The sequence below is a fragment of the Diorhabda carinulata genome, chromosome 7 (assembly GCF_026250575.1).
Source record: "Diorhabda carinulata isolate Delta chromosome 7, icDioCari1.1, whole genome shotgun sequence".
NCBI classification, from domain to species: Eukaryota; Metazoa; Arthropoda; class Insecta; order Coleoptera; family Chrysomelidae; genus Diorhabda; species Diorhabda carinulata.
Window position 1 is genome coordinate 8,231,325 of NC_079466.1, and position 25,688 is coordinate 8,257,012.

The 25,688-nt window shown below is 33.8% G+C and overlaps 1 protein-coding gene across 2 annotated transcripts in view; it reads left to right on the forward strand.

The window, feature by feature from the left end:
- Positions 1-25,688, forward strand: part of LOC130896397 (uncharacterized) — a 162,593-nt gene that overhangs the window by 103,583 nt on the left and 33,322 nt on the right. For both annotated transcript variants that reach the window (XM_057804448.1, XM_057804449.1), the window contains exons 5-6: positions 11,840-11,938; positions 18,297-18,502. In XM_057804448.1, coding sequence (XP_057660431.1) covers positions 11,840-11,938; positions 18,297-18,502 — 305 coding nt within the window. The remainder of the gene's footprint in view (positions 1-11,839; positions 11,939-18,296; positions 18,503-25,688) is intronic.

The window sequence follows — 25,688 nt, forward strand, 5'->3', positions numbered from 1 at the left end:
GCAGTGAAAACAAAATTTCCGGTTATATGCAATACTAAAAATTCTTTTCTCCTCGGGCATAAAAATTAAGCAAAATAAACCCTTATCCACTAAAGGTTTACGTATATCTGCAAAGAACATGTGATCTTTATCTCACCTAAGGAAATTCTCGGATAGTGAAACTGAACAGAAAAATTTATTATAAGACAATAAAAGCTGTTAATTCATTGTGAATGATCTAAGAAATAAGACTTCTTCGTCGAGCATAATATCTACTTCACATGATAACCTCAATAATTACTTTGTGAATGTAGCTAAAAATGTATCAAATTCTATAACTCCTTCTCATGATCCACTTTCATATCTCTCTGATGCTAATGCTAGCTTACACAGTTTCTTCTTTATGCCCGTAGTTTTAGCAGAGCTTTGCAGTACAATTAATGACATCAAAAATAAATCCTCATCTGGTAGTGATGGACTTACATTAAAAATGTTTTCGAGCCTGGGAGGACATAAAAATCAAGCATCGAATTATCGATTGCATTCCTTCCCACGTTATCTAAGATCATAGAAAGATTGGTCAAAAAGAGGCTTTTATCATTTCTGTTTAAATATAAAATACTTACTACTCATCAATTTGACTTTTCAAGTAACAAATGCACAAATGATGCTATATTCTTCCTCCTAAATAATGTCTAATCTAACCTAACCTAAACAACCATCACTCCACTGGAAGAACTTTTTGTGATTTTTCTAAGGCTTTCGATTGTGTTAATCATAATATTTTAATCAACAAATTGTAGTACTACGGTTTCAGGGGAACTTCTCTCGCATGATTTAAGTCATACCTTACCAACAGAAGTCAGCTTGTAAGGGTTGATACAACGATGTCTTCTTGCAAGCCAATAGAATGTGAAGTGCCTCAAGATCCTATTTTGTTTCTTCTGTTTGTAAACGACATCGCTTATCTACACATCAATGGTAAAATATGCCTATTTTCAGACGACATTAGTTTCTCTTGAAGCAATCCTGATCTCAAGGCACTTCATAGGACCATATCTAGTGACCTAATCACAATAAAATCATGGTGCGATTTCAATCTTCTCTGTCCCAACGTTTCTAAAACCCAATTTTCATCATATAAAAATACATTGCAGGCTGCTTTTTTAAATGGTACCTCCATTGACGTCGTTCTATCTATCTAAATAATTAAGTTCCTCCTGCTTTGCACTGAGATGAGTTTCCATTACTCGGACTAAACAGCAGGGCTCACTGCAGGGACTTTAAAAGATCAAAAATTCTGACTCTTCCCTATTCATCTTTGAATCCATTTGCCTAATTCGTAAGCGCGCTTCTCCAATTTCATAAATGGTTATCCACGCGGAGCACGACCCTTATTTACCTACTCCACGCTCAGAATTAGTTAAGGACTCAATATTTTACAATGCAAAAAAAAATGCACAATCAGTTGCCAATTGAAATCAAATCGATATCATCTTTTCCCGCATTCCGCAATAATTTGAGGGCATATTTACTGGAAAGTGCCTTCTAATCTGTAAGCGACTTCTATCTTAATAATTTTAAATGGACATGCTGAATACTGGTTTAATTTTTGCTATGGACTTATGTACGACTTATACATATACTAACTTTTACTTATTGCTATTACCTATAATTTGTTTGTTATTTGTTATTGTTATTTTTTTGTGTAGAAGTTTTATCTCGATGAATCCATTAAATTTAGACAAGTAAAGTTAACAGAAGTGATTTGGGATAACTACTATCAATCGTACTGAATACACTGTTTACACCACCACTGTCTGACGCGCGTTTCGATAACCAAGTTATCGTCTTCAGAGACTGAAGGTAAACTGTTTACCTTCAGAAGGTAAACTTCCGAAAGGGAAGACATAGGTATAGGAACTCTAATGCACTTTGATAGAAAACTAAGAGTGCTATCGAATGCATTGAAATATACAGGGTGTTATAATCGAAGTAATAACGTTGATGGTTTTTGAATCCAACCAAAATTAACTCCAATATTTGAACACGTTATTATACAATAATGAAACAAACAAATATCACGATTGATACTTATAGTTATCCTAAATCAATATTGTGAATGTCACTTGTCTAAATTAGAGGGATTCTTCTTTTATCAAGTGCAGGTAGTACCACCCGGGTTGGTACACTTATTTTTTATTGAACATTATACAAAAAATATAATGTACAGAAATTAAATTATAAAAAAAACATAATATTCTTCGTCATCTGAGGAACTGTCATCTCCTTTTGACGTTATAATTAACGAGTCGACAGTCCGATCGATCAAGTAGTCAAGATCCGACATTTTCTCCTCTTCTTTAATGACATGCTGGACTACTTTTCACCAGATCTCTGGTGTCACCTACTTAATGGCTTGATCAAACAGTAGCTTAACGTCTTTCATTTTGAATGTTGTGTTGCGTCTTGCTACAAATCCTTTCACTTGCGCCCATATAAGTTCTATAGGATTTAGTTCGCAATGATATGGCGGTGTGCGCAGCACAGTTACACTATGTTTTTCTGCTATATCTTCCACGGCGTATTTCATAAAACGATGTTTGTGTAAATTTGCTATCGCTAATAGTTCTTTTTTTATCAAATTATCTTCAAATTCAATACTTTTGGTGGTTAACCAGTCAATAATTTCTTGTTTCTCTCTATGCGACGAGAATGATGACTTGCGTTATCCATAACTACTACTGAATCAACCAGAAGATATTTTAACATTTCACCAAAATAGTCTTGAAAAACATCCGATTCCATGTCCTCGTGGTAATCTCCCGTATGGCACGACTGACAGGTTAGCAAACCTTCTTTTAAAAATCCCTTTTCGCTCTCAATATGGACGATTATTTTCCCTTTACCTGAAGGCACCTTAATACCTTTCATGAAAGCTTGACGAGCACTGGTTATATTTTTGTCTTGCCACATTTTTGGTACTGTATAACCTTCATTAATCCACGTCTCATCAAGATAAAAGATTTTCTTCTGCTCTGTTCTGTACTGCTTTATACTTCTTAAGTATTTTCGATACCAGCAAACAATTTCATCTCTTTCCAGTAAATGTGCTTTACGGTTATGCTTTTCTCAGGCAAAATCCAAATTTGTCAAAGTGGTCCATAAAAGTTTTTTAGTTATCAAGCTCCATTAAAATCTTGTCTAGGGTGGGAATTTCTTTTTTAAAATAAAAAGAGTGAACTTTTCTTCGAATTACACTTTTGGTGTCTTCATCAATGACTTTTACTGGTCTGCCTTGACTTTTCTTGGGAGGTTCCACTTGGCCTGCTATCTTTCTCCCCCGCAATAATAAATAAAAACGGTTGACTTTCCAACTTCAGTCATTCGGGAACAACGTTCGACAGTTTCTTGTATAGAAAATTTCGTATTTTAAGCAATCGTGTACATTTAAAATAATAAGTTTTTCATTCACTGATAGTTGAGAATTATTGGAACAAATTTTCGTTGGTGTAAATGTCGCCATTTTATTACTAATCTTATAATACTGTGAACACCGTTTACGGCTTAACAGCAAATACTGACGCGTTAAACTAAACAAATATACTCATAAAGGTCTAAAAATTTTGGGTAAGGTACCATTGCCCTTACGGCGCATGGTTAAGCTGAATCTGAAATAAGGTTGGAATTAGGCAGAGGACTAATAGAAGGTTAAACGGTACCTGTATATATTTTATTGAAGCATAATCGAACGAAAGTTTTTTTCACTCGTTCACATTATTAATATCAAGTATCAAAAGATTTAATAGATTTATCAGTAATTGCTGACATCCCTCAACCCTTATTATTGTTAAAAATACTTTTACCATTTAAAAATCTCAACCCTCTTAAGAATAATGCCTTAGGCATACTTATTTTGCTCTTTTTGAAAAAATCTGAAATAAAGATTTTTTAATCAAAGGTTTTAATTTCATATAAGTATATTGTTCAATATTTGCTCTGCAATTCTCATTTGATTCATCGTCATTGTTACGTAGTTTATTTTTAGCCTTAGAAAGAGTGTTACACAAACAATTAAGTGAATAAACAGTTATTAGAATGGCTGCCCACTCATTTATATTCAACTTTTCCCTATATCGTTTTTTTGTGATATTATGAAAGCGATGAAATTCATTGGTTAAAATTATTTGAGATAATAATTCACCCGCGAAAAAAACATCTAAAGAATGTAACGAGATAAGTAAATCCTAATTAGCTCTCCATTCATCAGTGGAGTAGAAGTCAAACCCAGAACCAAACACTCTGAAAGTTTGGACACTAATTATTTTTCAAGCAGAAATATATGTGCTCAGTTTAAATTAGAAAGGAATTATCTTGAACAGAAGATTATTATCTTATCCGATAGCGAATCCAATGTCATAAGAGAATAAAGTTCAATGGGTTTCGGGACATACTAAGTGAAAATAAATGTAACAGCAGACAGACTCGCTACGGTAGTGGCGAGTGAACCCACTATAGGACATGGAATTTTTTGTGGAATCGGCTACAGAACAGAAGAGAAAACTCTAGAAAAGAAGGTTGATAGGGAAAGAACCAATTACTGGATAATCTAAAGAGGTTAAGAAAAACAAAAATACTCCTGGGAAAATTCAACGGAAAACGATTGAGCGTTTAAACCTAAGTAAGAACAATCTGCTAATACTAACAAAGCATATCCGCTCCAATGGACACCAGAAAATGCTAGGTTTAGCAGATAATGAAATATGTAAATTATGCGACATAGAGGACGAAACTTACATCTACATTCACTCCAAATCATTACACCTGGAAGCGTATGAAATAGAGCACATAGTCTTTGAATGCCAGTGCTATCCCACTTTCTAAAAAGAGTGAGATTAATAGATATGTTTTGAACACTGAGCATGTCCAATGCCTTAGCACGAAAAGAGGGGGTAATAGAATCTTGGGTCGCGGTGTATATGACACCTTGAATCACAAATTACATATATACATACAGCAGTGTTTGATTTGAGTATATATAAAGTTTCAAGAAAACTAATTTGAAGTTTTAAAAATAAAATCATTTCATTCGGAACATCAAATGTACTAGTAGTTTTCGTCTTCGGTCTCCTAATTTCTATAGTTGTGTCTACCATCACCAGACTTCTAGTGTAGTTTCTTCTTGACATGATATTCGTTATTCAACGTTTGTTCAGCTGTTCTTTTGGCATCCTCCGAGTCTTATATCAGTATCTCTTTCTTGAATATCGCACAGAGTTGTTGCTTCTGTCTCTCTTCCTACTGCTTCTTCATTTGTTCCTTTAGATATTTGTTTGTCTTACCAGATCCTATTGAACATAATGTGGATTAGGCATTTATATGGCTTCCTTTGTAAATGTCCGTTAGACTTAAAATATCCACTCTGTGTTCTCTAACTTCTGTTGAGATCTAATCAAAACATTGAAACAAAAGTATTAGTTTCTACCTTATGACTCCCACTTTATCTATTTGTCTGTCTGACCAGATTCCTGATCCTGAATCACTATCTGGCATAGCTTTCGTCATTTTTGTTTTAATTTTCTGCATCCTTTCATCACCTATAAATCTTCTCCAGAAATCTATTCCAAGCGCTATTAGAGAAACCTGTTTTTATCTGATTGCCGGGATCCGTACAGTACCTACTACACTCCCCAAAGTGAATTTTGAATATCTCTCACGCTTCTTAGATATTTGACCAGGGGTCCATACATGCATCGATGATTTTATTCTTCACATATATATTGCTCAATTTCTATTTTTTTGTCTCCCATTATCAAATATCCTGGTTGTTCCACATATCACAATATAAAATATTTTGGAATATACTAGGTACTATCAAAGAATAATTTATAGTGACTCACAGCTGTGAAGAATGTGATGAAATCTTCACTACATGTTGTTTGTTTATGAGTGAATTTTGAGGTACTTAAATATCTCAAATCCTTCAATCACTTGAAAGACTTACTAAAAATGTATGTGTATTTTGGTCATAATATTCGACTTTGATAAAAAAATCTCACTTTAGTCACAATTATTCATTAAAACAAGCAGTATAATCAAATATATATTGCTTCATTTCTATTTTTTTTTTCTCCCATTACCGGTTTCCAGGGTACCAAGATTGTAGGATATTAGATCATTCTATTCTTCAAAAACCAGCTCGTCATTTTTAGTGTACTAATCACATAATTCACCAAATGTCCTGGTTGTTCCATCAGTAAAGTGATGTTGAGAATCTGAAAGCTTATATAAGTATTTCAAACATAGCAGTTTGTAGAAAATATCACAATATAAAATATTTTGGAAAACACTAGGTACCAAATTGGAGCTTAAAATATCAAAGAATAATTTATAGTGACTCACAGCTGTGAAGAATGTGATGAAATCTAATCTACACTGTATGTTGTTTGTTTATGAGTGAATTTTGAGGTACTTAAATACCTCAAATCCTTCAATCACTTGAAAGACTTACTAACAATTGATGTGTATTTTGGTCATAATATTATCTTTGATCAAAAAATTACCCTTTAGCCACAGTAATTCATTAAAATAAGCAGTATAATCTCTCGTGAAAATGAATATTTTTCTCACAAATATATACTTTAGAGGTTCGTTATTGAGCTTCTGACATTTGATACTCAATATATATCATATGTTTAGGATTTATTTCGCTTTAAAACGAATCCAATTTATTTAACTGGCACATTGGAACAGAAGGATATGTGAAAATTCAATCTTATATGGTGTTTTTTTTGTATAGTATCAAAGTAACGTTTATGAGACTACAGTTTGTTCATATTTCAAAATATATAAAAATTTCATATATAAATAAATTATATTTCTAAGTTTAATTGAGTCAGGTCTAATATTTTTGGGATTTGGACAAATAACACTTACAGCGTTCAAAATCTAAGCTTTAAATTAAGGGGACTTCGTAGTAAATTAATATATCTCAAATTAACGATAGCCTAGAATCCAATGGTAAAGAGAAAAATGGGGGTTGTCATTTGAAAAAAATTAAGTTTTCGAAGTTTTTAGATAGCATCATTTTCTAACACCCTATATTTATTTTTGTCAAGGTTTTCACAGATTTTGAAAGCTGTTAGTGTTATTTGTCCAAATCCCAAAAATATTAGACATGACTCACTTAAACTTAGAAATATAATTTTTTAGTGGAGGGCTGCATGTGTCCAAAAATTTAGAAAATGTGAAATAATTAAAAAATGGTGGACTTTAGGCATAGCATGCATCATACAAAGTTGTATAGAAATTTTGCGTAGATTCAAATAATTTAATAAAAACCGTTTAAAATAACAAAGTTTGGGTCCCCTTCCGGTATAACCGGAAGTTTCAGGAAACTGGTATTATTTTAGCTGAAGCGAGCATTTTGGCAAATCCACGCAAGCAAATTTTCAGAACACTAGTCGCACTTCTTTCCCATATACATATCGATTCAACTCATCGTGAAGGACCTTGTACAAAAGAATACCAAGATATCGACTCCAAAATACAAGAAATCTTTGGAGACTCAGAGCCCACGAAAGATAACTGCTGATCAACTTGCAAGAACCCAACAGAAATCAGATTAATCGACGAGCTTCTGTTATACATAACAAAACAGACAACATGACAATAGATAATCAAATCCTTGGGAGGCCACTTAACCACTTTAACAATCAGATTGTCTTTGGAACAGTCAACTACAAACCCCGTCCTTCCTTAATATCAAACATCTTTCTAAACAAAATAATACATGTACTTCCAACTCTCAAGAAACGATCTAGAATCCAGATTATCGATTTCTTCAGAAACCACGACCAACCAAAAAAGAAATATGCAGTCGACTATACGATTACTAAAGTAACAGGAAAATATTCAAGAATAACACCTAAAACCTATAAATGTTACTTACAACTGGAAGATATATATAGATTCAGAAAAAAAGACAGAATTACTATAAAATATACCATCAGTGCTGTAAATCGTAATAATCTAAGATGCCGAAATCGAAATAAAACAACGATAGTCTTATACGCTTTGACTGTCCTAAACATTCGTCACAAAAACTAGGTACCTACATCTTCGATTACCCTGAATCTTTGGAATTTCCATAGTAAACAAATTTTAATTGTACGTCTGCGTTATCCTTGCTGTACGTGCTCATCTTCAGTCGAGATTTTTGGGTACTGTTCCGGGTATATACTTGTCTAGTCTTAATTAGCTTATAGTCGGTTAGGCCTGACTTTCCTTCGCGTCCTCGTAAACCTAAAGTTTTCACTGAGCATCTGAAACATATCAAACCTAACTTATTAGAAACATACTAATGAGGTTATGTGAAAAAATAAATCTGTTCTGTTTCAGAACAGCTCTCAGCTTCTTTTGTGTTTGCTATAAATAATGCTATAAATCCTTTCTAAGGGACATATCCTTGTATATGCATTCCTCAAAAGTTTCGAAACAGGCGAATTACTTACCACGTAACAGTTATTCTGCATTTTCCTAACGACAAATCGAGTGTTTTCTACTTCATAGCCATTTTGAACATGTCCTACTTCAAACATTATGGTGAAGCATGCTCATTATCGTAACATTCTTTGAGAAACGTCATTACTCATTGCAGCTAGATTTGTTCTTTCATATACACATCGGCGGTCACAAAGGCATCGTCAATACCTGGTGGCCTGTATCCGAAGAAAAGTCGGATTCCATCTCAAAACGACTCCTCGTCGGTTGATGCCATAAGCGATGAGAGAATAGAACGGTTCACTCGTTCCACTTGGCCGTTAGCCGTATATGTAGCAGTAGCACATAAAACTTGCTTGGTTCCTAAGCTCAACAAAAATTCATAATAAGGCCTGATTTTGTATTTGAAAGTGCTTTCAGTCAGGCAAACTTCATATATCCGTCTACTATCATAATTACAATATTTGTCTTTGCGTTTGCTAGCTACAAATAATGGTTCAAGCTTTATCCATTACTCTGTAACTTCGTATCCTAGGTAATTAATTTTTAATTGAAGAACTGCATTCCTTCAGTTTTGAAGTCACTTCCGCCTCTCGTGGTTATCTTATTGATATCGAACTGAAACATCAATGGATACATTAACTAAGCCAAACGATACCCTCAGAAGATCATAGTGTTCATCGGGTGTTATAAAAGCAATTTTTATAAGAGAAACTTTACAGAAATCTCATAATTATCTAATGCTAAATCCAGAGTGGTAAAGATTCTATTACCTTGAAGATTATCCAGAGGTCATCTATTCGAGACAAATTTGATATCATTTTTACAGCTTTATTGTTGAGGAAACAGAAATCAACTTCACCATTATTTTTTTCTAAATAATAACCCGAAGTACAATCTCAAAAGTACAGAATGTAACGGATATATCACCTACGCTTGAACAGTAACAACGAGAGCTCTATAAGCAAGGAGTGTATATTTAAGACTATCCTAACCATTCGTCACAAAAGCTATGAACCTGATCCTTCTGCCCGTTTACTCTGAATCTTTAGAATTTCTAAAGTAAACAAATTCTTACTACACGCCTCTGTCATCATTGGTGTAAGTGCTTATATTTGGTAGAGATTTTTGGTTACTATACCGGGTGTATATTAGTTTAGCATTTGTCAGCTTAAAGGGTATAACTTGTTCATAGAGAAATAAATGAAATGGAACGTCAAATAAGAAACGTTATTTTTGACCTCATTTGAAGAAACACATTATCAATTTCTGAGAGATCTGTCAAGAAAAAAATATTATTGACTTCAGCCCACACCAAGATTCATAGTCATACTTACACCTACCAAACCCTTGGAAATAGTTCATATTGATCTATTTCTAGCTAATGGACAGAAGTTCCTAACAGTAATAGATGTATTTTCCAAATAAGGAGCCTACCCCATAGAAGGTATTTTCCTAGCATTACCAGAAGCACAAGCTCTACATTATCCATAAAGGATCAAATGTTCTATACGCTACTAGGGTACAACAACTCCGTCTACTCTTCAACGAAACTAAAACCTATTGAAGTATTAAGCACACATTTGAATGCAAGAGATCCTTGTAGCATAGATATAAAAAGGACCTTATTGAAGGATTCTTCGAAGAACGTGGTAGGAAAACGAAGGAAATTTATAAAGAGATGAACGAGCATATTTCCGAAAGTAAAAAGGACATTATAGAAAACAGAAATAAGACACGACAATCTTGAAAAATAAATAAACTATTGCAAAGATTTCTACTCAAGACCGTACTCATATATAACACTGTAACAACAGACACTGCAACAATCACTGTACTGAATAGCAACAAAAAACGCATATACGAAAAAAAGATTAATTCTAAACAAAGGACAACCTAAGCTACATTCTAAGACTCATAACTCCATAATTTTTTATAACTACAACTTATAATAGAAGAAATCAAAACTATCAGTAATCAACACCAAGTAGCGATAGAAACTACCCTTATTTTAACAAGCTACAACATTTGGATCAATTCAAATTTAATCTTCAATTTCAACTAAAGTGATTTAAGCGAAAAAACTATTCATTTATTCAACTTCAAAAAGAAAAATTCTTAAGGGCTTGGGAAGCATCATCAAATCTATTTCTATTTCAATTCGGCCAAATAAACAATATGACCCTAGAGGACCTCCACAGACTCGTTAAAGAAGGAAACCAATAAAGTTCGAAATATGAAAACTTGCCCATAATCATTTCTAAACACCCCAATCTATATTTGTAAGCATTACAATCTTTCTAATTTATCTCTGTTACATGCTGAAAAATAAATGCCGCAACACAAAGGAATATAGAAAATCCAAACTAATAAAAGAAGAAGATAACAGTAAAGTTTTATTTGTCAGTTACAAGACTTCTCCAGGGGATGGAAAAGTTAGGGTACATTGTACGTTAGTCTAAACAAACTATATCGGATGCTGACATCACTATTCAGTAAAGTCAAAAAGCGATCAATGAAACATTAGTGACAGAACGTTAGACTAAACAAATTATATTGGATGTTGACTTTGCTAATTCGGCAAAATGAAATAACGATCAACGAAACGTTCAATGTCCAGTCATCTATATTTTCTATATAAATTAACCAAACAAAAATTATACAAGTTTCACTTCAGTATGAGTTTTGTGATATGATTAATTGTTTTATCCTTTTTAATTTCTTGTAAAAATGTTTATAAAAAAGTGAGTTTTTCAAGAGGCGATTCATTTTATGTCTTTCATATTTACATCATATAGGCGCCAATTATTCAACATAGTTGTTATGTTAGTCTATTCAAAATGTGTTAATTATCTTATGCGAATAATAGTGCAGTTATTTGATATAGAAATATAGTGCTCATTAACCCATCCTGCTATAGTTAGCTGAAGTACACGTGTGCACGATGAGAAGACGTGAAGGCAACAGAAAATTAATTTAATGAAACTTGGTTAACTTCGGTACTTTTATTTGTAAATGCATACGCAAACAGATGTCTAGCATATAATCATTTTTTAAAGAGTTCCTTTATATCCTGTACGAATATATGTGTAGTTTTCTAAATATTTTTTTTTTTTCGAATAGGTCGATACGCAACAAACTATTTATATTTTGAGAGGGCTTCCATATTCATCATTGATTCAGCTTATCGTTATATCTCGTTACTGATGATATACTAGTTGAAAAAAAGATAATGCCTAAATAATGATTTTGCTATTTATCAAAAATTTGTTATTTTGGAATTATTTCTATACCAAAAATAATTGATAAGCAATTCATCGACGAAATTTTTTAAATAATTGAGATATTTCTTTTTAAGGAAAACTTGGGAAAACACTAGATTTGATTAAATCTCAATCATCGGAATTAACGAACTTGAATGGAGAAAAGCAATTACACTCTGAAACAAAGGAAGAAAGTAAGTTATTCAATTTGTAATTGATTAGGATTATCGACCATATTAACAGATATAAGTAGAAACTAGTTGACTGTAGATTCATTAAACTTTCAATAAATAATGAAAGTTACAATCGCTGCTAATTTATTAAAAAATTGACTTTTCTATTTAATTGATATTTTATGTCAGATAAAAATGAATAAAAATGTGATCTTTTGGGGCATTTTTAACATTTCTTATTCAATTCAATAAACGTATTGGTTGCAGTATGACTTTGACAGTTGATCATGTTCGTTTCAATCTTGAATTACTCATTTCGAATTCTACAAGTTTTACCTCTTCCTATCGATAGAAATCATATTCTGAATAGTCCTTCTGGTTCTTGTATATTTCACAAAATCAATTAATCCAACATAGTTAAGAAATATAGTTCTGCATGCAAGAATTCCAATAATTTAATATAAAAAATAGTAATTGTTGTAATCAACATCGGCATCAACTACACCGTTAAATTCAAAAAGGTGGGTGTTGAATAGGTGTATCCAAGGTCAAACGAGGGGTACCTAGCCGTCATACTTATTATGGCATAGCCTGCTGCGCAAGATTATAACATCATAGTTCATTCCACAATGCAGTAAAGTATTTAATGATAAAGAAAAGGCAGTAGAGCTGCTCTGGACCTCTGGACATTAAGGCAAGAAAATTACCGACCTGGTCAACCTTGGAGCCACTCAACTGCTGACACTATCCATCATGGGATAGTTCAGAACTCGTTGAAGAGGTTGAAAAACAACCTGCAGACAGGCCAAAACCTTTTAGGTGAGAAAAGACCCTCAGACTAAGCAACAGAAATATTGCAGCTGAGCAGATGCGACGCAAAGCCTCTGGTAGGACTAATCGTTGAATAAATGAAAGTTTATTATAAAAAATACAACTCGGGCAAGAACGCCGATACGAACTGTGGGTTTGAGGAGGGAGAAAATCCTAGAATTTGCCCTAGTGGAATAGCTTTACTTCAAAGCCAGAGACGACAGGAGGATTCTCCAAATCTGGAAAACTTCCATAGGCTAGAACGAGAACGACTATGAGAACTAGGATTTCTCAACTGGTAATGAATTGCAAAGTAATCCCATTCTAAATAACAGTAATAGAAATAAAAACGCCACTCGGCTCTGAAACTGAACTTTGATGATTCTCTTTAAATGAAAGTTTTCCTAAATGTATCAAGCGGCAAAAAAATTATAACTAATTTACTAAATTAAGCACCTTTAAAAATTTTTTCAAAAAGACCTTCAATAAACTTGATCCGCATATGTCTTATATTTACTTTTGCTGCATTTATTATAAGTGTGGTAAAAGTCTCTTAACAGAATTACAGCGTCAGATCAGGCGACCGGACGAGGAGTTCAAGTCTGCCTCTTCTCGAAATACGAACTCATTTTATTTAATAATATTTTCAAATTCTCTTTTTAAGTCGATGAGAAGATCCAAGCACTCATTAGTCATGTCGTTTAATTATTTTCGAATTGGTTGACCACCCACCGTATTCACCTCAGCGACTTTTTCTGGTTTCCTAAGATATAAAGTTTCACTTCCAAGAGATAAATTTTTATCGGACGAGAAGTTAATCACATACGTAAACGCCTATTTTGAGGAGAAACTCGCTCCGACTTTTGGTGGTAAAGTACCATCTCGAACCAACGAGTTTCACTGTTTTTCTGGATTAAATCGTGGTCGCTCTTAGCTACAGGATGAATTTCATGCGGGTCATCCAAAATGGGTTGTTCTGTCGGAAAATATCAATGCTGTGCGTAAACTGTTATTGCAATTCAATATTACATGAAAATTTTACTGTTAAAAGATTTGTTCGCTTTAGATACAGCATAATTTGAAATCGCTCAAAAAAAACTCGCGTCGATTGGTGCTAAGAAATGCTAAAAAAAATCAATCGCGATTCTTCAAGATCTATGTATACGAACCTGAAATTAAGCAACAATCGACTGTATGGCCCCATCTGACAAAAGTTGTGTGCGCAGAAAGCACTTCGAAGCAAATAGTCGCCTGTGTTTCCAGGTTCCATAAGTTCCAATTTAGTTACAGGTTCCCTTATAATTAAATCACTAATAGAAATGGATGAACATCTAGACCTGACTAAACTTTTCGACCAGGTTCATAAGGTTCTTTCTACTCACTATTTCTTGCATAATTAGCATCTTCAAAGTATGACAACAAAATAATTATATTCAATACTGAATTGGGCTAGACTTCCATATCATGCCGGTGACGATGTTGGTGAGATTTGGTATTTAATATGAGGTAGGGGTGGAGACTCTAAATATGGAATACAAAATTGCGGAAACAACTGGGGTGGAGCTGTACCAATGCAATTTGTTGACCATTATAATATACTCTGGGCTTATCAAATCCGTTAATTCAATAATACAATTGAGTGTTTTTAGCATGCAATAGCCGAAAAATTTAAAAATCACACATAATCAAATTGATAAAGTGCTTGATCTTACGTAACCTATGGTTAAGCACTCAAAGAATTGAAGTTTTAGGACGACCAAGTCATAAATACTTCCATAGGCGACATTGGTGCACGAAGAATGGAATAAATAAGTTTCAAGATTTGTTAGATGAAATTATCGACTTGTATACATTCTGAAATTGTAAATAACAAGAAACAATTTTTTAGATTAGATCAGGTTAGACTCGTTCTAGGTGTCGTTTCAATCTCTCAATTACAGCTGTAGACTCACTTTTCCATAACTCTACCCCTTTTTATTTCCGCAATGAATGGTTGCATATTTTGAGTCCTCACTATCAACCCAACCTTCTTACCAAAACCCTTCCACTTCCGTCACCCAGATAATCTTAACTTCGATTGTGATATTTTTATTTCATAGTATAATTTACAATCCAACTGCTTTATATTGTTTTCCTTCATCTACACATTATTTACAAAATTTTTCGAAATATCACTTCTCATAACAATTATTCCAAATATTTATCATTTCGGACGTGTTAAAATTGTCTCTATATTATTGAGTATTTTTTGTTATCAGCCGATGCGAGTATTCACTCAAATATTCTTGAATGTTGACCTCAAAATTTTTTTACTGATAAAGAAATATGGAATGACATCTTTCAATGACGTCTTGTAAAGAAATTTATTTTTTCCATTTAAATGGTCAAAGTAAATGAACATAACAACTAAGGCGGATGCTTCTAAGTAATGGAAATTTATCGAGCTTACGAATGTATATCAAATATCCTCTCTATATCGTATAGTGCTCAAACCAACCGAAATATAACACTCCTCAATTACAATCCACATCGTCATTTATTACAAAATTAGAACGGTAATGAGGTAAACGTATTGATTTTGGGAATTGAACAGAAACGATTCGATCTAAAACTTACTCGCAGTTTGACGGACTTAAATAATTGAAAATAAAACATATACGAATTAATGTGGGTCAGATGCCCTTTTCTGATTAAAAAAAAATATATAAAACTCTCAAAAACAGATCGACGTATAAGCAAAGATCCAAAATGACATTTTTATAATAGATACAAACACGATAGGATGCAACTTTTGTCCCTGAATATCAATCCATTAGATTATGAGTTGAAATCTCTAGGTGACTGGACTAGACATATAAAATAAAGTTAGGAAGCGGTGAACTCAACTCAAGTTGTCAACAGTGTAAACTGGAGTTTGCCACAACTTGCGTCAGCCCAACCTGGTTTACCAAACTGAATTGTTCACCAGTAAATCCAAACCCAATTAATATTAATAGTTATTACTTCCTTCGAAAGTACTCGAGAATAGTTAAATCATAACTATTTTTTACCTACAGGTATCGCATGTATGATTATTAATTAATAACAATGTCTATAAATGAATCCTTCACTCGCAATATTTCTTTGTTTTGGAAGAATCTGGAGATTCTTCTATTAAAATCGATGAACGTCGAGTTTTGATTTTAAAATAAAGCGGTCTTAATCAAGAACTCGATCTTGAGTTACCGATTGTTAACAATTGATAAATAAAACATTGTATGGACGTAATAACCACCTAGATTTTGTAGTGCTGTTATATAAGTTTTCTTTTTGAAACGTTTAGAGATTAAATGAATGCTTATATGACATAAATACATTTAAAAATATGCATAAAATGCAAAATACGATTACATTTTAATTTTTAACTTTTCATGACAAAAAATTACATTCCACTGAATAATAAGTTTATGTAGAGATCACCAAAAGGATTGTTAATTTTACTTTCAAAAATTATTTAAAAATTATTTTTTCTGATTTATAATTCTTTGGTGCCATTTTCCTTATTAATGAAATTTCATATTAACTATTCGAAGTATTCGCGTGCGCTTGCATCTGCGGCTGCACTCAGCAGTAGTTTCTTGAAATAATATATTAATTACTTAGTACAGACATTCGTCGCAATTGTCGCATTTGTTTTGTGTGTGTAGTGATTACATACTGATAAGCCGCATGCGAACTTTCATGTTATTATTTTTCTTCTTATAAATATTAACTTTGGCCATTTTTAACTTTATTTCGGTATTTCGTGCCGGTTCATTTAAACGTAAACAATTTATTCTTTTTTTCCAAATAATTGATTTATTTTTTTTAAGATGGCTTCGTGAGAGTAGCAGCAAAGTTTATTGGAAAAGGGATCTGAATTTGATGATGTTTTTTCGGATGAGGTAGAAGATAATGTAGAAATCCCAGAAATTGTTTGTGACAGCGAGCAGAACATTTCGAAATCAGAGACAATAATGAAATTCATTGGCAAATACGGCACTATTTGGTCTCAATATAAAACGTTGAATAACCCGGAAAGAAAATCTTATCAAACATTTTCCCGGTGTGAATCCGCCAATAAAAAATTTAACAAAAGAATTAGATATTTGAGCTCATTTTTTTCTAGATACTCTTCTAAATATTATTGTCACATACACCAATCAACACATGCAAGCGAAACAGGAAAATTATCACAGAGAAAGAGAAACCAAAACCACGAAATTACTTCAAAGTAAAACATGGATTGGTCTTTAACAAATATTTCATATTTTATGACAACGTGTAAGACGTGACGATTTGACTACGAGTTAAGATTTGACTTACTATGCAAACAATATGATAAACTGGCCTCAGAAGGGAAGTTTTGATTGTTCCGTCCATAACTGCAAAATGGCATATTTCGTTTTGAATACCTAACCATAGGCGAAGCGCTTCACAGAAGATGTAGTTTTCGCCAATATATTGTTGGCCATATAATGTTGGCAAGGAGCCCATGGCCCTTTCTCAGCAAGTCTTTTACCAAAAGACGTCGTTACCAGACTTTGTGAACCATTACGTAGCTCTGGAAGAAACATTACTTCTAGATACAATGATAAAAAACAAAAAAGATTTACCTCTTGAATTTTCTCGATCAGCAAATCGATCTGCACAGTCTAGTATGTTTGCTTTCCAACAAAGTGGTACGTTAGTATCATGTATACCAAAGAAAGGCAGGAATGTTTTATAGAATCAGGTATTCATTACGATGTTAATATCGACGCAAAGACAAAAAAAACCGGAAATAATCATAGCTTACAACGAGACCAAAGGAGGAGTTGGCCTTATTGATAAACTGTGCGCGGCATATGATGTTTCAAGAAATTACCGCAGATACCCAATGGTAATTTTTTATTCGTTGCCCAACCTTGGTTGCATTAACACTTTTGTTGTCAATGCAACAAACAAATCTAACTGGAATATTCGAAGAGGGAAGTTTTTGCAGACATTGGCATTTCAACTAATTGAAGGTTATCTTCGGATTACTGATAATGTACAAATATTACAAGCCAACAAATTAGAAGAGACTTGGAACTAGAAGCACTTGAAACAATGCTTAGTCCGTTTTCTTTACTATATTGTCTATTTACAATATATTTTTACTTCATATGAGTTTATTATTGGGAATAGTCCGCGTACGGCCTTTCAAGCACTAGAAGTAAGCGCTACCTGCAAAAGATCAAGTGACGACTTTCCATAACATTTTTTAATGACGAATTATAAGTTTTACATAAATCTGAATTGCAAAATAATTTATTACAAAGTCTCATGAATACTTTCCCCAATTAACTTTGCCTCAATTATGTATTCCAAATACGGAAAATCATGAGACTCATAGAAATTGAGTTTTACTTGAATTAAAATAATTTTCAGCTATGAAATTAGATCAATTTTATATGCAATATTTTATAAAGATAGTTCTAATATCCAAATAGAAAATTCCGCGAAACTTGATTATCAATAATCATTTCACTTATAATGAAATTTAAAATTAGATTCCGTATTTTTTCAGTACAACAAGATGGTCAAACTGTCGCGAAAGTAAGTCAAAATGTGGAAACGTTGTATGAGAAGAACAAACCGAGGACCAAAATTAAAACGCAATTAGATGTTCCAGTACAAGGCGTCCATAAAACAATTTTGCAGTCGCTTCCAGATAATGATCCAAAAAAAGTTGAAATGAGACGTTCCAGCTCCAATCTTAATCTATTAACAGACGTAAGTATTTCATTCTCTATTTGACAAATACGAAGACTATTCGGAAATTTAAAAAGGAACGATTCCATCTGGTGTCGCTAACCGTACATTTGGTTTTTACATTTATCACAAAGGGAACGTTTCCACGACAATGATTTATTTTTATGCTTAAATTAAATTGTATACTGCAACTAAAAATCCTGCTAGTTGTGTGCTTTTGATTGGAAATGGTGCAGCAATCATTTTAATCTAACGGTCACGAAGAAAAGAACAGTAAATTTACGAGTATTGTGGTCGCTAAAGGAGTTTAAAAGTTGTTGCAAATCGGTCACAAATTTCGTACAAAATAGATGCCAAAAAGACTTATCATCATCATCATCATCATTCTGCCTTATCTCGTCCACTACTGGACATAGGCCTCCACCAAATGCTTCCAGTTTTCTCTGCTTCTCTGAGCGGTTGATACCCAATTTGTCCGTATTCTTTTAATATCGTCAGTCTATCTTGCAGGGGGTTTTCCTGGATTTCATATGGATGTTCTCGGTCTCCAATCTAGAATTATTTTTGTCCATCGGTAATCTTGTATCCTTGCAACATGTCCTGTCCACCGCCATTTTTGTCTCAGTATTTGGTCTATGATATCTTTAACTCCAGATCATCTGCGCAATTCGTCATTCCTTATCCCATCCCTCATAGTGATGCCGAGCATAGACCTTTCCATTTTACGCTGTGTAATTTGCAATTTAAGTATTGATCTTATAGTTAATGTCAGGGTCTCCGCGCCATAAGTCAGGACTGGGAGGACGCATTGGTTAAAGGATTTTCTCTTAAGGCCGATTAGCACATCTCGTTTGAACACATCTCTCAATTTATCAAAGTCCATCCTAGTGTCGTTCTTCGAGATAGTTCTGTTGTTTAGTTGTCTTTAGTAATTTTTATCTCATGTCCTAGATATATGTATATATATATATATATATATATATATATATATATATATATATATATATATATGTATATAACTCTCCATCATCTGAATATCTTTGTTGTCCACATTTAGTGGCTGGCTAGGAACTAAATTTGTGATCATCTTGATTTTATTGAAATTTATTTTTAGACCAACTTTCCTTGTTGCGAATTGCAAATCTTGTATCATGTTTTTTGCCTCGTCTAATTCATCAGTTTTGAAGACAATGTCATCTGCAAACCTCAGGTGATGTAGCCTTTCCCCATCTATGTTGATACCCTTATGTAGTGTTTTAAAAGCATGTTCCATAACAGTAATAAATAGTTTCGGCGACATAGTATCACCTTGCCTAACGCTTCTTTTAACTTAATTTTTTCAGTAGGAGAGTGTAGATTGATCGTTGTTGTCGCGTTATTATATATATTTGATATAATACTTGAATATCTGTGATCCACTCGACATTCTTCTAATGACTTCAAAATAGCTGGCAGCTCAACGGTATCGAATGCTTTATGGTAGTCGACAAAGATAAGGACTAGAGGTCTATTATATTCTATAGATTTTTCAATTAATATTTTTAAAGTAAGCAGATGGTCGTTTGTTCCATATCTTTAACGAAACCCTGCCTGTTCTCTTGACTGATAAAGTTCAAATTTCCTCTCTAGTCTCGTTGTTAAGATATGTGTGTATAGTTTATTAACCTGTCTATAGTTTTCGAGGTTTGTTCTATCCCTTTTTTTATAAAGTAAAATTGTTATGGAGTTATTCCACTTAGTAGGGATATTTTGGTTATTCAGGCAGAGATTGAAAAGCTCTTGTATCTTCCTTATTAGTATAGATCCACCCATTTTTAAAGCCGCTGTAACTATTCCATCTTCCCCCGGAGCTCTATTATTTTTCATATTACTTAAGGCATGGTATATTTCGTCCAGAGATATATCCGAAATATCCTCTGAACCTACATTTTGTACTTTGGTTATGGTCCTGGGTTCTTGGTTGGCTTCACTTTTATATAGTACCTTATAAAACTCTTCTACTAAGCGTAATAATTCTTCTCTGTTTGTAACTAGGTTTCCGTTTGCATCTTTAAGCTTCTCATAATTCTCATGCTTTTGTTCTTTTCAATTGTTTCTGTAATTTTCTCGTTTTTATATTTCCTTATCCCCCTTCTGATCATTTTAGATATTTCCCTATTTATTTCAGTAATTTGTTGTTGGTTTGTATTCTTGTTACTCTTTAACAATCTTCTCTCCTCCATCTTTGTTTTGGTTTCTTCGCTAATTTTTTGGTCTTTTCGTTCCTTGGACAGCACTCGTTTATTTGCCTGATTGATGGTGTGTATAATTTGGTCGTTTAAGCTGTTTATATCGTTTGTCGTTGGAATATCTTTTATGAATTTATTAATGGAATTTTCAAATGTTATATCATCTTCTGGTCGTGTCCAGGGTCTTGTTTGTTTCTTCACCATTTTATATCTTTCTAGTCTCGTATCTATTTTGATGGTAGCTCTGAGTATTCTGTGGTCACTGGCTGTTCCGTATCTATTTATCACTGTTACGTCTGTCAATATGTTTTTCTTATCTGTAAGAAAGAAATCGATTTAATTTTTTTTCTACCGTCTGGACTTCTCCAAGTCCATCTTCTATATAGCTTCTTATAAAAGAAACTGTTCATCTGGTACAAATTTTTCTCAAGGAGGAAGTTCAGCAGTGTCTCTCCTCTTTCGGTTCTCCCTGGACTACCAAAGTTCCCAAGAGAGGTCTCTGGTGGATTTAACTTCATTCCAATTTTTGCATTTAGGTCGCTACATATTATGGTGAATTGGGAAGGACTGTCAACTATAGCCGTGGTTAAGCGCTCGTAAAAAATATCCACTTCTTATCGCTTTTATTGATAGAATTTTTCTGGACCATTTTTTGTTTATTAGAAAGCCTACTCCTCCTACTGAATCTTGTTCTTGTCCTATGTGGTAAAATATATGTCCCGACTTAAGAGTTTCCAGGCTTTCACCTTTTCTTTTGACTTCACTTACACCGATCACGTCCCGTTTGATATTTTCCAGTTCTGTCTCTGGTTCAGTAAATCTTTCATCTGACAGTAGAGATCTGGTGTTGAAGGTTGCAATATTTAGTGTTAGTAGTGTTCTAGAAGGTTTCAGCGGGCGTTTGTCTCCCCCAGATTACGTGAGGCTGACCTTGTTGTGTGGGATTTATTACCCACCTGGGGACCCAATCGAATTGTTTTCTTACTCGCCATTTCGAAGGGTAATGTAGCCATTTATCTTCCACGTTGGCTAGATGGTAGAAAGTTCATAGAATTGGGGAGGTATTTTGGGATGGCCTTGAGATATAAACCAAGGCTCGCATGGGCAGGGGTGCATCCCTGAAGTAGATCTGTCAATTATCGGGATTATCTTTGAGTATCTACCCGCTACCTGGGTAAAAACTTATAGATTAACTTAAATATGAACAAATGAAGATAGTTCTGACAACATTCACAATAATTCATTACCGAATTGAATTGTTACTGGTGATGAGACGTGGAGGTGCACATGCAAGACAACACTATAGTCCATAGAGTGAGCATACATGAGCTCTCCCCAAAAATACGAAAATGCTTGCTAATCTTGTGACCAAGGAAAACTAAGACAACTGTCTTTCTTTTGGATATCAAGATACACTTTTGTGATTGATTTTTTTGACAATAGTATCGTATTAAACACTGAGTGGTACTTCCAAACTTTACGCTACAACACATTAGTTCATATGAAAAAAAATGCCGCTCAAAAAAGTTCTATTTTACTAAATTTGTAGAGAATCTTTCTCGATTCGACCTTATGCCACCTCAAACTTTTTTTTTAAATTACCAGTATACAAAAAGTTGGCTGCTATGGACAAACCGATTGGTATGTTTCTAAAACTGAAATGTTTTGAACTTCATCCTGGTAATCGGTGATCATCAGCATCAATTTGTGTAAGATGTAAAAAAGTTGGAACGAACTCGAACGGTGGAAAACAATTTCAGTCGCCACACAAGTGAGAACCATTGTAGAGGTAATTAACCAGAATAAATGTAACTTTAAAGTGTTAATAATATTACAACTACCACAGGAAGTACCACTCTTAACAGGATCATAGCGGCAGTGAACATCTGGTGCCATTATCGAATATTTTACCGTAATGGTTATGAACCATATGTATACTATTGGAAGGTATTTTTCATGGAAGTTTGGATGGTAGATTTCTTTTCCCATCTTTCTTGAAAGTCATTTCAATGATTATGTTCCTAATCTATCCTAGGAACTTTTGCTGATGGAATGTAGGAAGGACCACGCTTTCACCTGCTTAATTATCTAATTACCTTCACATTAGTCAGATATCATGATAATAGCATCCTTTCATAATACTAGGTATTGTTTGTATCTTGCTAATGAACGGTTGAATTATAGTATGGTTTTAATAATAAACATTGAATGAAGTTTCTTGGAATATAAACTATAAGAACTGAAATTAGATCCTTGATAAAGCACATTCAAACTCCGCATACCAATCAGTGATTGTTGATTTTCCTAAAGAAAAGTTATAATAGTACTTTTGTTCAAGCCTTAACGATATTTTTTGGTAAAAATACGATCTACTTTTAAATTATTGAGAATTGTTCAGAGATTATAAACTTCAAAGAATTGTAACAAGAAACTTTTGGATACAATAAGCTCTAAATTTGACAACTGTCATATAAAAATAAAATCAAGGGAAAAATATAAAAATGTGAGTTCTATCTGCCAGACCGGGATTTTATCAATCAAAGTGAAAATCACGTGAAATCGTGTAGATCCTGTTTTACACTCTCATCTTTTTTAAAGTTAGCCTTCACTTTTCTCCATCTATTTTTTGATCATTATTTTCGAGCATAAAATAAACTAACAATCTCTTGAGTCTCTTCTAAGAATCTTTTGTAGTCATTTGCATCTGGAAATTCTAATTTTGCTCTATTGTATTCAATGCTCTTTTGCTTTTCGTTTCCATTAAATAGAAGTTCGTTATCCGACTGAAATTTTAAGAATGACAACTAATGTTCTATATACATAAATATAATGTAATTTTAAAACAGAAGAGACCTGAAATCAAGAATAACATATATATATATATATATATATATATATATATATATATATATATATATATATATATATATATATATATATATATATATATATATATATTGGGGAGGGGATTAGGAATCTGCTCTCAGACATCTAGGCTGATCAATATTGTGCCTAGATAGTGTCGGGTTGGCTATTGGCTGTTGTACTGCCGACCGACTAAACCCTTCCCCCTCATACGTGTATTCACCTGCTGAGAAGAGTGCTGGAACTACCGTTAAGTATTACTTCAGCATTCCGAGCGTTGCCTTACACTTATTTTAATCTGTGCTTACTTCTATCTTCTTCTTTTGTCTCTATTATTTTCTGGATCATAACCGATACTATGTTCCATTTTTTTACATTCTGTAACATATGGTGTAAAATATTATCTGGAGTAAGTGTTTCTCCTACACATTGTTCAACTTCAATTCGCTGTGGGTTCCATTTTGCACATACGAAAAATGTGTGTTCCGCGTCATCCATTTGGCTACAGTACGTGCATTCCGTTGTATTACTGATTTTAAACCTGTGGAAGTATGCTTCAAAACAGCCATGTCCTGTTAACATTTGACTAAGATAGTAGTTCACCTCTCCATGTTTTCTGTTTACCCACGTTCTAATATTTGGAATCAGTCTTCTAGTCCATTGTCCAGTTACTGCTTGTTCCCATTTGTCCTGCCACCGATTTAATGTTTCAGTACGTATCTCTATCTTCTCATTCCTTTGTTTGCCTTTTGTTTTGTATCGTTCCTCAGCCTGCAGTTCTATAGGTATTATTTCTGAAATCACTAACAGCGCGTTTGTGGAGACTGTGCGGAAAGCACTACATACTCTCAAAGCTAACTTTCTTTGCACTTTTTGGCAAATATCCCTGTATTTGGCATATTTCAGCGTTTCATACCATACGGGAGACGCATATAACAAAATCGAGTGAGTTACTGCACATAACATTTTTCGTTTACTTGCTGTAGGCCCATTTTTTTGCGGCATTATTCTACTTAGAGACAAAGCAGATGCTTCTGCTTTCTTGCAGACGATTTCGATATGTTTTTTCATTGTAGCACCTGTGTCTAGGGTAACACCCAAATATTTTATTTGCGGTTTTGTAGTGATTTCGTTATTCAAGACTTCGATGGTGAGTCTTCTTGCTTCCTTTCGATCACCCAAAAGTACCGCCTCTGTTTTTTCAGGTGCAAGATCAAGTTTTTTCAAATGCATCCATTCAGCTATTCTTTGAATAGCGATGTTGGCTTCTACTACTACCTGTGTCTTTATCTTTCCTGTTACTACTACTGCAAGATCGTCAGCGTAGGCCACCAATTTTACGCTACTTGGCATATCCAGTTGCAACAAGTCGTCATAATATAAGTTCCAAAGGAGAGGGCCAAGTACCGAGCCCTGTGGGACACCGCAGGTTACTTCCATAATGGTATTACCTACAAGTAGTGTCCGGTCCGTTAGATAACTTGTGATCATGCGCATTAGATATGGCGATATATTTCGCTTTTTCAAGCTGTCAGCTATTCCTCTCCATGGTGCGGAGTTGAATGCATTTCTTACATCTAACGTTACAAGTAAGCATATCTTACGGTTTGCCCATGCCACATGTTTTGCTTCTTTTGCGATTTCTAGAACTCTAGCTAGTGCATCCACAGTGGAAATACCTTTCTGAAACCCAAACTGAGAGTTGCTAAAACCTCCTCTTGCTTCTATTTCTGCAAGTAATCTATTTTTGACGAGGTGTTCAAGAATTTTTCCCATGCAGTCCAGGAGACATAGTGACCTGTATGACGTTTTTAAATCGTCCGTTTTTTTGGGCTTTTCTATTAGCACTAGTTTCGCCACTTTCCATATTTTGGGAAATTCCCCCGCATACAGTTGTCTGTTCATCACATCGAGGCACTTTTCTGGCAGGTATTTCACTACACACTTAGTTATCTCTGGTGATAGCTTATCTGGTCCAGCCGCCTTCTTTGGTTTTATTTTATTTGCTGCCGTTACAAGTTCTTCCTGTGTCCATGGTATTATATCCGTTCTCACCATGTCAATATGTGGCCAGGTGGTTATTTCATATTTTGGAAATAGTCCACTTGCTTCCT